We start from the raw sequence: 11,569 nt of genomic DNA, 5'->3' as shown, positions 1-11,569 counted from the left end.
TCACGAGTGGTGCAGTCACAAGTAAAATATGAACTTTTGGTGGCCACGAGGTGAAATATGTTTTGATCTTGCAATTAAGTAAACAAATTTTCTTTTTATTATATGCAAAGAAACGTTTAAAAAGACGTTTTAACCTAATGCTAAATTAAAAGTGCACCACATGATAATACGATGTGACATCATTTAGTTGGTTTCCAGTACTGTGCACGCTGGAATTTCACTGAAACAGCGTAAGGGGCTAAAATTCAAAACAGTGAAATTATCATTGTGGTAATTTCACTGTTTCAAACAGTGAAAATATCAGTTTTATATTTCATTGATATATTTCTATAAACCACCAAAAAACATGTAATAAATGATTGTAACCAAGTGCTATTTTTAAGGTTAATTTGTTATTTTCCAAGAAAGACAACTCTGTCAACCTTGTTTGATTTTTACTCTTAACTTTTGTGTCATTAGCTCCCTTATCCAAATCTGCTATCTGCTCATAATGTTTCCCTCCTAAAGTTAGGGTCACCTGAGGTCTTTCTTTGTGTTATAGAAGTTGTTGGTCATTGTACTATGTAGATGAAGTAGACCTATGTGTTTTACTTAAAATAATATGATAATTATTAAGCATTTGGATTGAGAAATTGTAATTGCAGTACAGAGCTAATAAAACCCCAGTGTGAGTAAACAGAGGTATTTTTTTACAGATCGGGATCCACAATTGGCTTTGATGTATGATGTTATCCCTGGAATTATAGTGTTTAACTACAAATTATATCTACGAACCAGTAACCCTCAGTTTTGTTCTTCATTATAAAAAGGGAAAAAGACATAGGGGTCACATGATACAGAAAATTGACCCCAATAATGGCTGCCACTTTTGGCAAGAGAGGTACATATTTTTAATTAAAATTTGGAACTATCAATAGTGAAGGTTGAAAAGTTAAGTACCTTTTTGGCTAGCCTAACCCGTTCAAGTATTATGCTTGTTTTTACATACTTGCATACTATGCATAAAAGTGGGCAGGCTGGTTTTTTATTTAGGGCAAATTACTAGTGTTGCTAGCATAAAAACAAGCTGAATATTTAAACTTTCATCTTTAAGGAAGGACAATAATGGTGTCCATATGGACAAAGCAGAGACTTTGGGGGATAGGATTCTAATTATAGCAGACGGCAAACTGAAATGTGCTGGTACCCCATCTTACTTTAATTCTAAACTAGGGGATGGTTACCGGCTCTGTATTTTGAAAGATGAAGGTATGTTTAACATAAAAGCTGATATATGACATAATGCTTAGATGATAGTGATTTATAATTTTTATACTTTTTAACTGGAAGAATGTTTTGACGTTTGTTGAAATTAAAAGTCATGAAGTGTCAATATATTAAACAAATCTTCAAAAATTCAATTTTAAATGACACTATTATGTTTACAATGTAAAAAACATTTAAAAATTCAAAAGTATAACATTTTTTAGCTCACCTGTCACAAAGTGACAGGGTGAGCTTTTGTGATCGCTTTTCGTCCGGCGTCCGTCCGTCCGTCGTCCGTCCGTAAACTTTTGCTTTAAATGACATCTCCTCATAAACCACTGAGCCAATTTCATCCAAACTTCACAGGAATGTTCCTTTGGTGGTCACCTTTAGAAATTGTTCAAAGAATTTAATTCCATGCAGAACTCTGGTTGCCATGGCAACCGAAAGAAAAAATCTTTAAATATCTTCTTTTAAACAACCCTAAGAGCTAGAGCTTAGATATTTGGCATGAAACATCTTCTAGTGAGTGTCTACCAAGTTTGTTAAAATAAAAGCCCTGGGGTCAAAATTGGCCCCGCCCCAGGGGGTCATTGATTTTCCCTATATGCATATAGTAAAAACTTAAAAAATCTTCTTTTAAAGAACCCAAAGAGCTAGAGCTAAGCTATTTGGCATGAAACATCTTCTAGTGAGTGTCTACCAAGTTTGTTCAAATAAAAGCCCTGGGGTCAAAATTGGCCCGGCCCCAGGGGGTCATTGATTTTCCTTATATGCATATAGTAAAAACTTAAAAAATCTTCTTTTAAAGAACCATAAGAGCTAGAGCTTAGATATTTGGCATTGAAAACGTCTTCTAGTGAATGTCTACCAAGTTTGTTCAAATAAAAGCCCTGGGGTCAATAAATTGACGCCACGCCCAGAGGGTCATACATTTTCCCTATATGCATAGTTATATATAAAAACTTAAAAAAAAATCTTCTTTTAAAGAACTCAAAGAGCTAGAGCTAAGAAATTTTAGCATGAAACATAATGAGTGTCTACCAAGTTTGTTCAAATTAAAAGCCCTGGGGTCCAAAATTGGCCCCGCCCCTTAAAAACTTAAAAAAATATCTTCTTTTAAAGAACTCAAAGAGCTAGAGCTAAAATATTTTTAGCATGAAACATGTTCTAATGGGTGTCTACCAAGTATGTTCAAATATAAAAATCCCTGGGGGGTCAAAAACTGGCCCCTGCCCGGGGGGGGGGGGGGTCATTGATTTTCCTTATATGTGTATAGCAAAAACTTAAAAATCTTCTTTGAAAAAACCCAAATAGCTAGAGTGTTTTAGATATAAAGCATGAAAACATCTTTAAGTAAATATCTACAAAGTTTGTTCAAATAAAAGCCCGGGGTCAAAACTGGCCCTGCCCCAGGGGTGTCATTGTTTTTAACTATATGTGTATAGTAAAAACTTTAAAAATCTTCTTTTAAAAAACCCAATGAGCTAGAACTTAGATGTTTAGCATGAAACATCTTCTTATGGGTGTCTACCAAGTCTGTTCAAATAAACAAATAAAAGCCCTTGGGTAAAAATTGCCCTGGGGGTGGGGGTGGGGGCCTATATACAGGTGAGCGACCTCAGGGCCATCATGGCCCTCTTGTTTTCTTTTTTGATTGTGTGGTTTTAACACCTTATGAGATATTGTTTGTCATATCTCAACAGTCAGTCCAATAAAACATTCCTGGATAACTAACCAGAAATTTTTCCCCAAAAATCTCCGCAAGGGGAACAAACCCCAAACCCAATTTTTTTCCCTTGATCTATTTTAGGGGAACAAATGACCATTAGACTGAATGCCCGGGAAAAGGGAATTTTAAATGTAGAAATTTAAACCCTTGAATTCACAATTTTTTTCACCCTTTACTTTATAAATTTGAGGCCCAAATTTCTACTTTTTACTTTACAGTGATATATAAATTGGAGACGGCATTTTTAAGTCATTTTTTGTTTATACAGCAGTGATTCTTGAGTTTTTTTTCTTTATGTTACTTTGCTAGCCTTTGTTTGCCATGCATGGGCATTTTCCCCCTATTCCTCAAAGGGCTTTTTTTTTAAAAGGATTCAACAAGCAAGGGTTTCGGGGTTTAAAGGTCTGGGGCTTAAATTTTCTGCTCTGATTAGTTTCTCTGAAAATAATTTCAATCAAAAGTTAAGTAATATTGTTTGATGATATCTCAGTCTAAAACACTTGTCTCAAGCAGAACAAGCTTGAGGTCCTTTGTATGCGATACTGTATAATCAGAAATTTTTTTTGACGGATTAATTTTTGCCTATAAAGTTCATTGAAGATTTTCAATTGTTGGATAAGTATGTAAGTATCGTACAAAGTTACAGAACTGACTGTAATAATTCCTGAATATTTAGCCTTTTCAATTTGCTTGATATAAAGAGTTCGAGAAAATATCAAATTTTACAGTATAACTCACATGCATTTACTCATTGGAAAGGAAAGAAATTAGGAAAAGATCGGTAATCAATTTCTAATTTTTATATATTTGATTTGAAATTTGATTCATGTTTGATTGGATTCTATAAATAGATTTTTCTTTTAGGTATGCATACTAATGGACCTTCAGAGCTGGATGGGAATAAAGATGCTCAGATTCTCACAATGGTAAAACAGATAATCTCAGCTGCCTTTATATCCAAGCATGTAGACAATGTCACAATCCCAGTGCAGAGGGACGAACATTTTGTTCCATTATTTAGACTTCTAGAGAACAAGAAAAGTGAGTTGGGGATAGCAAGTTATGGTATATCAGACAGTGGTCTTGAACAGGTGTTTGTGAAGGTCACAAAAAGTGGCGAGGAGGATAGCTGGGATTGTCTACACTTCTCACCTATATGTACATCTTTCTCCTTGATCTGAAGCTTATAGTTTGAGTAAAGACGAGGGGGTCCGACATTCTGTCCGTGGGCATGTCTTGTATTCAATATATTTTTATATCAGTGTAACTGTTTATAAATAAATGGTTTTCTTACGCATTGCTTATGTCACAAGCATCCACTTGAACTGTAATATAAAAAGTCTGTCTTAAAAAGTGCTTAAATTTGAGTCTCTTTCTTAAAAAGTGCTTAAAAATGTAAAAAAGTGCTTAAAAGTCCTTGACTTTGATTACTCTCTTGAAAAGTGCTTAAAAAGTGCTTAAATTTGCTAAAAATGTGCTTGAAAATGTTTGAATCACAGAATGACATAGTTTTGATAAAAATCAACGGTTAACAAAATAAAAAAAAAAGATCCAATTTAGTATCAAAATCAATGAAATGTTTACTCAAGGTAACAGTAAGTGGACAAATTGCAGTTGTTTTGAACTAATCTGTACTTGATGCACCCTAAGTTGTTCTTCTATAATGTCAGAAAATGTGTATTTAACAAAAAATGGTGAACAAACTATCCATCATAGGTTGAAGATTGTGTCGGTATATGTGCAACAAATGTGCTTGAAAAATGGGAAAACGTGCTTAAATAGTGCTTAAAAAGTCCTTGAATTTTGGCATTGGATGTCTGTACGAACCCTGATATTGCATGGTGCTTTTTTGTATGCCATATGTAAGCTTAATCACAAAGATTGTCAACATAAAACTGTGCAGTAAATTGATCTGTTAGGAATGAACGTTCATCATTACTGCATTTTGGGAAATGATTTTTTCTTAATTGATAACCCTTTCGCTGCCAGAGGGTTATTTATTGATCACCTATTTGCCAGAAGGATTTCTAAGAAATTACTATATTATTAATTAAAATAATTATTATTATTTGTTATTTGTATTATAATAATTATATATGTTTCCAAATCTGCTAGTATATAATAATTATTGTCGATTGTATAATTATCTATATATTTATTATTATACCCCCACCACAAAATGTGTTGGGGGGGGGGGGGCTTTAATGGATTCGCTTTGTTGCGTCCGTCCGTCTGTCTCCATTTTCGTGTCAGCTGTATAAATCCTATTCCAATTGAAGGATTTTCTTCAAACTTGGCTCAAATGTTCACCTCAACAAGGGGATCTGCAGAACACATGTTGCCCATGTGTCAGCTCAAGGTCAAGGTCACAATTGAAGGCCAAATATCAAACAATCAAATATTAGACAGTATGTCGTGTCCGCTCTGTAAATCCTACATAAATTAAAAGATTTTCTTCAAACTTGGCTCAAATGTTCACCTCAACAAGGGAATGTGCAGAACCCATGTTGCCCATGTGTCAGCTCAAGGGCAAGGTCACAATTGAAGGCCAAATATCAAACAATCAAATATTAGACAGTATGTCGTGTCCGCTCTGTAAATCCTACATAAATTAAAAGATTTTTCTTCAAACTTGGCTCAAATGTTCACCTCAACAAGGGGATCTGCAGAACACATGTTGCCCATGTGTCAGCTCAAGGTCAAGGTCACAATTGAAGGCCAAATATCAAACAATCAAATATTAGACAGTATGTCGTGTCCGCTCTGTAAATCCTACATAAATTAAAAGATTTTCTTCAAACTTGGCTCAAATGTTCACCTCAACAAGGGAATGTGCAGAACACATGTTGCCCATGTGTCAGCTCAAGGGCAAGGTCACAATTGAAGGTCTAATATCAAACAATCTAATATTAGACAGTATGTCGTGTCCGCTCTGTAAATCCTACATAAATTAAAAGATTTTCTTCAAACTTGGCTCAAATGTTCACCTCAACAAGGGAATGTGCAGAACACATGTTGCCCATGTGTCAGCTCAAGGGCAAGGTCACAATTGAAGGTCTAATATCAAACAATCAAATATTAGACAGTATGTCGTGTCCGCTCTGTAAGTCCTACACTAATTGAAAGATTTTCTTCAAACTTGGCTCAAATGTTCACCTCAACAAGGGAATGTGCAGAACACATGTTGCCCATGTGTCAGCTCAAGGGCAGGGTCACAATTGAAGGTCTAATATCAAACAATCAAATATTAGACAGTATGCTGTGTCCGCTCTGTAAGTCCTACACTAATTGAAAGATTTTCTTCAAACTTGGCTCAAATGTTCACCTCAACAAGGGGATGTGCAGAACCCATGTTGCCTATGTGTCAGCTCAAGGTCACAATTGAAAGTCATATATCAAACAATCAATTATTAGAGAGTATGTCATGTCAGCTCTGTAAGTCCTACACTAATTAAAAGATTTTCTTCAAATGTGGCTCAAATGTTCACCTCAACAAGGGGATGTGCAGAACCCATGTCACCCTTTTGCTGGCTTAAGGTCAAGGTCACACTTGAAGGTCAAAAATTGACTTATAAAATATTCTTAAATTTTAACATGTTTTGAATATTTCTGAAACTAGAAAAGGTATTTGCTTGAATCTTAAAATATATATGAAGTGTCACAATGAAGATATGCAGGTCAAGTTTCATAACTCTGTATTGCATTTTAACAAAGTAATGCCCCTTTTTAAGTCTTCAAATTTACATACAATCAAATATTAGACAATATGTCGTGTCTGCTCTATAAATTTTATACTAATGGAAGAATTTTCTTCAAACTTTACTCAAATGTTCACCCCAACTGGGTTATGTGCGGAACACATCTTACTCTTGTGCCAGCTTAAGGTCAAGGCCACACTTGAAGGTCAAAAAATTGAAATAGAAAATGTTTAGTTCATTGGAAAAATGAAAGGTTATTTGTAACTTATTCGAACATCATTTGACAATATATATTTATACTATTATCGGGGCGTCCGTGGCCGAGTGGTTAAGGTCGTTGACTTCAAACCACTTGCCCCTCACCGCTGTGGGTTCGAATCCCGACCGGGACTTTGGATTCTTTCATGTGAGGAAGCTATCCAGCTAGCTAACGGAATGTCGGTGGTTCTACTCAGGTGCCCATTCGTGCCTGAAATAATGCACGGAAGGGCACCTGAGGTCTTCCTCCACCAGTAAAGCTGGAACATCGCGAAATGACCTATACTGTGTTGATGTGACATAAAACCCCAAACAAAAAAAAACAAAAAAAATTTCCTGTACACTTTGTCTTTTTTTCACCAGAGATAATTTCTTTTTATGTACATTGTATTTGTGCCACTAAAGTTATTCCCTTAACCACCTTTCCAAGTCTTCTTCTGTCAAGGACATTGGTATGGGTATGAATCGCATTCAGTGATAGTTCTAGTTATTGTTATTATTATTATATAAATATTATTATTATTATAGAAACGGCAAAAGCCGTCCATATGGCAAGTACGCTGAAAAAAATAGGGACGGCATGTGCCGTCTCTATGGCAGTGAAAGGGTTAAGGCCTTTTATTTATTTATTTATTGCAAGTTCATTGTCTAAAGTTGAATTTCTTCCTGGGATTGGAATATTTTGGATTGCATTTTTATATTTTGCCTTATTATTGGAAGAATAGTGAGGCTTCTGTTCTTACTCTGGCATTGGGGCTTGCATAAAATGATGTAACATTTTCATTAAAGATTTATGTGCAACTTCTTGTTAATAATTATGAAGAATATATCTTAAAAAACTTTCAAAAATCTTTGGTCAGTATCCAAGACTTGTAACTTAATAATGTCATATATAATTTTATATGATATCATCCTCTTTTTTCAAATTCTAATATTATCTAGGCTCTTTTTTACTAACAAGCACTTAAAAGATATAGAGGATATTGAATGAGTGTAGTTTAATACTAAATTTATTGAGCGAGTTGAAAAAAAAAATTATATTATAGGAGCCTCTGGCGAGCATAATATTGTTTTATTCAACGTGTTCAATAAATTTAGTATTGAATCTACACGAATATAATATTCTATTTATCACATATATAAAATAAGAACAGTAAAATGTTAAAATGATTAATTTTTCAATGACACGCCCATAGTGTAACGCTAACATTAGCGCGCTTTAACGCTATGTTTCTCTATAGCGCAAATGATGTTACGTTAAAGTGTTATTACACTAGTGTAATATAGTTTTTATTAAATGGCTTTATTACACTCCTGCGCCGCGGTTTATGTGATAAAGTGGAGTATGTTATCTCTAGTTTTGTTATAAACTTTAACTAATATTGTAAGAGATTTCTGCAATTTATCAAAAAGTTATTAAAACGCTCTTTTCTTTATTTTTCTAGATGATACAGCGGATAATATGAACTTCCAATCCTGGAACATACAGATAAATGTAAATGGTTCAACCATTTTAAAACTGTTCTGCTAAAACATTTCTTCTATACATTACGGAACCGGAAAGCTTTGCTGTCACAGATAATCTTACCCGCGGTCTTCGTGTCTATCTCCATGACGATAGCCTTAACTGCACCGAAAAATTCTGATCCGGAGCCACTTGTTATGTCAACTGCTCAATACTACGATCTCACCAAACCACGCGGGAACTTTATTCCATTTTCTTTTCATACGCTTAACAAGACTTCAAAACATTCAAATAGTTTGTATGTAACAAAGTTTTCGGAAAAATTAGCCAACACATTTTCATGCCCTCGGGTTTTAAAGGGGCTTCCTGGTGTTTTTAAAAACTTAAATTTTTTCAAGGGGGATTTATGTGAGGAATAAATTTAAAAAAACGGTTTCCTTTTGACGATGGTTGGGGATGATTTTTTTACTTTCCCAAAAGTGGGACAGGGGAAATGGAGGACCCACTTTATCAGGGAATATTTTAATATTGTGCACCTAAAAAATAAAAAATTTTTTAAAAAAAAGTTTCCTTTGGGGTTTCCCTTTTTTTTCCGTTATTCAAAAATTTTTTTCTACAAATTGTTTTTTATTTAAAATTTCAGTCTTATTGGGAATTATTTTTAAAAATTTTTAGTTATACAGGGTTTTTTGGGAATACATTTACTGTTGTACTTTCAAAAAAATTAAATGTTGTAGCCCAAAAAGTTTTAGTAAACATCATTTTTGTTTTTAGTAACTTTTTTGTAAATTTTTAAATAAAAGTTGAAAATCTCAATAAGTCAAAATCGCTTTACTCAAAATTCCGCGTAAGTCGAAGTATTTATAAAGTTTCCTTCTTTATCTTTGTATTTTAACTCCGCTTAGGTCAAATTTTGACTTACCGAGACTCCTGTTTAGTCGAAAAGAAAATTTGGTCCCGTCAATTAAAGTCCAACATATTTTCATCTCAATTAGTCGAATTGTGAAAACAGCCGACTGATCATTGGTCGGCAACATCAAGGTGAGATGTTGTCTCTTGTGATTCACACGTTCCATAGAAATTTTAATTGCCGGTCATCATGTATTATTAACACGTCCTAAAAGTGGCAAACGGTTTCAGGTTTCAGGTTAAGACTCGTGCCAGTCTGACAGGTGTTAGTCAAAAAATAGCCTAGGTATTGATGTGTGTTATCAACATAAATGACATTTGTATAATTAATGTTCTGTCATACTGCATACATTAATATGTACTTCCGGTTCACAACAGTTGCTACTCTCGTTTTCCGATGATCAATTCACTTCAAATATTAGATAAATTGTTGTTGAAATAAAAGTGTTATTGTGCTTTTATTGTAATGATATGTTATGAGTGTTTATTATAAACATGTGCTGTACTGATGAATACTGACAAACTTGCATTTATGTCATTGCTACGAATGTTTGTGTTTATGTTTCACTATTAATATACATGTATGAAATTATATATTTTTGTTCATAATTTGTAGTTGAAAGTGATTTACTGTCATTTCAACGGTTAAATATTGTAGCATTGCCGCTATCAACAATAATAAACCTACTTCTTTGTACATTCAATCAGGCACATGTATATACATGAACGAATGTCAACGTAATGGCGGCAAATCCACCTTACTCGAATTCCGTTTCTCTCGAAGTAAATTGCCCAGTCCCTTCGATTTCGAGTTACCGAGAGTCAACTGTATGTTAAGTGGTAATGCAGTAAACTTCATGTTTTCATTAAAGACATGTGTTTTGCCTGAATGACAGCTTTATTACAATATTTTTTATATCATATAATATAATGGGACAGGCAAATGAATGATAACACTGCATTATTGTTTTGTCCAATCAAGCACACCCATCATGACTTTCTCTGGGTAATGATTGTAAAAGAATATTTCTTGTCCAGAGTTAACAGTGTAAATAAGATAAATATAAACCTCACTGAAATAAGAATTTAACAGTCCTTTAGAATAAAAAAATGTTCTTTACATGATTTTATGAATATTCATTGATGTAATTAATTATAATAACGTCATAATTATGTCAATTAAACACTATATTAATTGGATTTATCTTCTGTCAACTGGGGACAAACATTATTCTACTCATCTTGTAGGTCGTTGCTTGTAACACCCATCAGAATGAATTGACAGTTGTTTTTCATATAAGTTTTCTGTTTGACTGGCCAATAATTTTAGTATGCATTACAATAAATGTATTGTTGTATTGTTGCAATTATTGTACATTTGTATTGCAAGAACGTTAGTTGTTTTGCAAAAGAAAAAACAACACAAAACAGCAACATTCATTTTGTAATATATTTACAGTTGTATTCCAATCATTCTTCATTTGTATTGCATTGAATTTAGATATTCTGACATAATATTTACCTGTATACTGACATTAAATTTCAGTTCAACTACCAGAACATGTTCATTTTTTACCCCACGTGTCGATGTAAGTTGGACAATGTTGGTTTTACTTGTAACGAGATAAACACAGTTGTCCCCCCTGAATGGAGACTGGTTACTGGAGATATATTACAGAATATTACAAGTGGTGTAAATGACGAGGAAAACTATCTGTTATATACCAATGATAAATACAGGAGACATAGGTAGTTTGTTTATGTAGTTAACTGTTAAACCGCTCGCCTCATGATAAGAGAACACAATTGAAAATAATAATAATAATTAACAAATAATAGAAACATGTAGACCAATTTTAGAATTGTTTAATCATTTGCAATTTTATGACGCTTTGCTTGTGTTACATTTTCTCATAAAAACACATGTGCTTGTTGACTGCGGGAAATAAAGTGATTTTAATAAGAGCAATAAAATCAATGCTGGGGTATATTATTTCGATATTAACATGACATTAACAAACCTGATAGCAAGCTAAATTTTGTCGGACTTTCACTTACTTATTTTCAGCTCATCGCATTTTTATTAATTGCATCACATGGCTAAATATTACTAGTATACAATCATTGACAGTGATTTTCTTGCATATACACACACACACACTTTCGGTCCTTCGTGTTCAGTAGGGAAAAATGTGTGTTGTGTTAGAATTCCTTATTAAACACCTGAGTGTTGGTTAGTTGCAGGAAATGTACTCTGTAAAA

The 11,569-nt window shown here is 33.7% G+C and overlaps 1 protein-coding gene across 1 annotated transcript; it reads left to right on the top strand.

The window, feature by feature from the left end:
- Positions 1 to 1,115: 1,115 nt before the first annotated feature.
- Positions 1,116 to 4,305, top strand: LOC132760048 (phospholipid-transporting ATPase ABCA3-like). Its single transcript, XM_060751934.1, has 2 exons — positions 1,116 to 1,248; positions 3,842 to 4,305. Exons 1-2 carry the CDS (start codon positions 1,116 to 1,118, stop codon positions 4,156 to 4,158), a joined length of 450 nt encoding a protein of 149 aa, XP_060607917.1. The 3' UTR covers positions 4,159 to 4,305.
- Positions 4,306 to 11,569: the final 7,264 nt, after the last annotated feature.

This window comes from Ruditapes philippinarum, unplaced genomic scaffold (assembly GCF_026571515.1).
Source record: "Ruditapes philippinarum isolate M1 unplaced genomic scaffold, ASM2657151v2 ctg2746_1_1_1_1, whole genome shotgun sequence".
Classification (NCBI taxonomy): Eukaryota; Metazoa; Mollusca; class Bivalvia; order Venerida; family Veneridae; genus Ruditapes; species Ruditapes philippinarum.
Note: the sequence above shows the minus strand (reverse complement) of the source record. Positions and strands in the feature narration are given on the sequence as shown.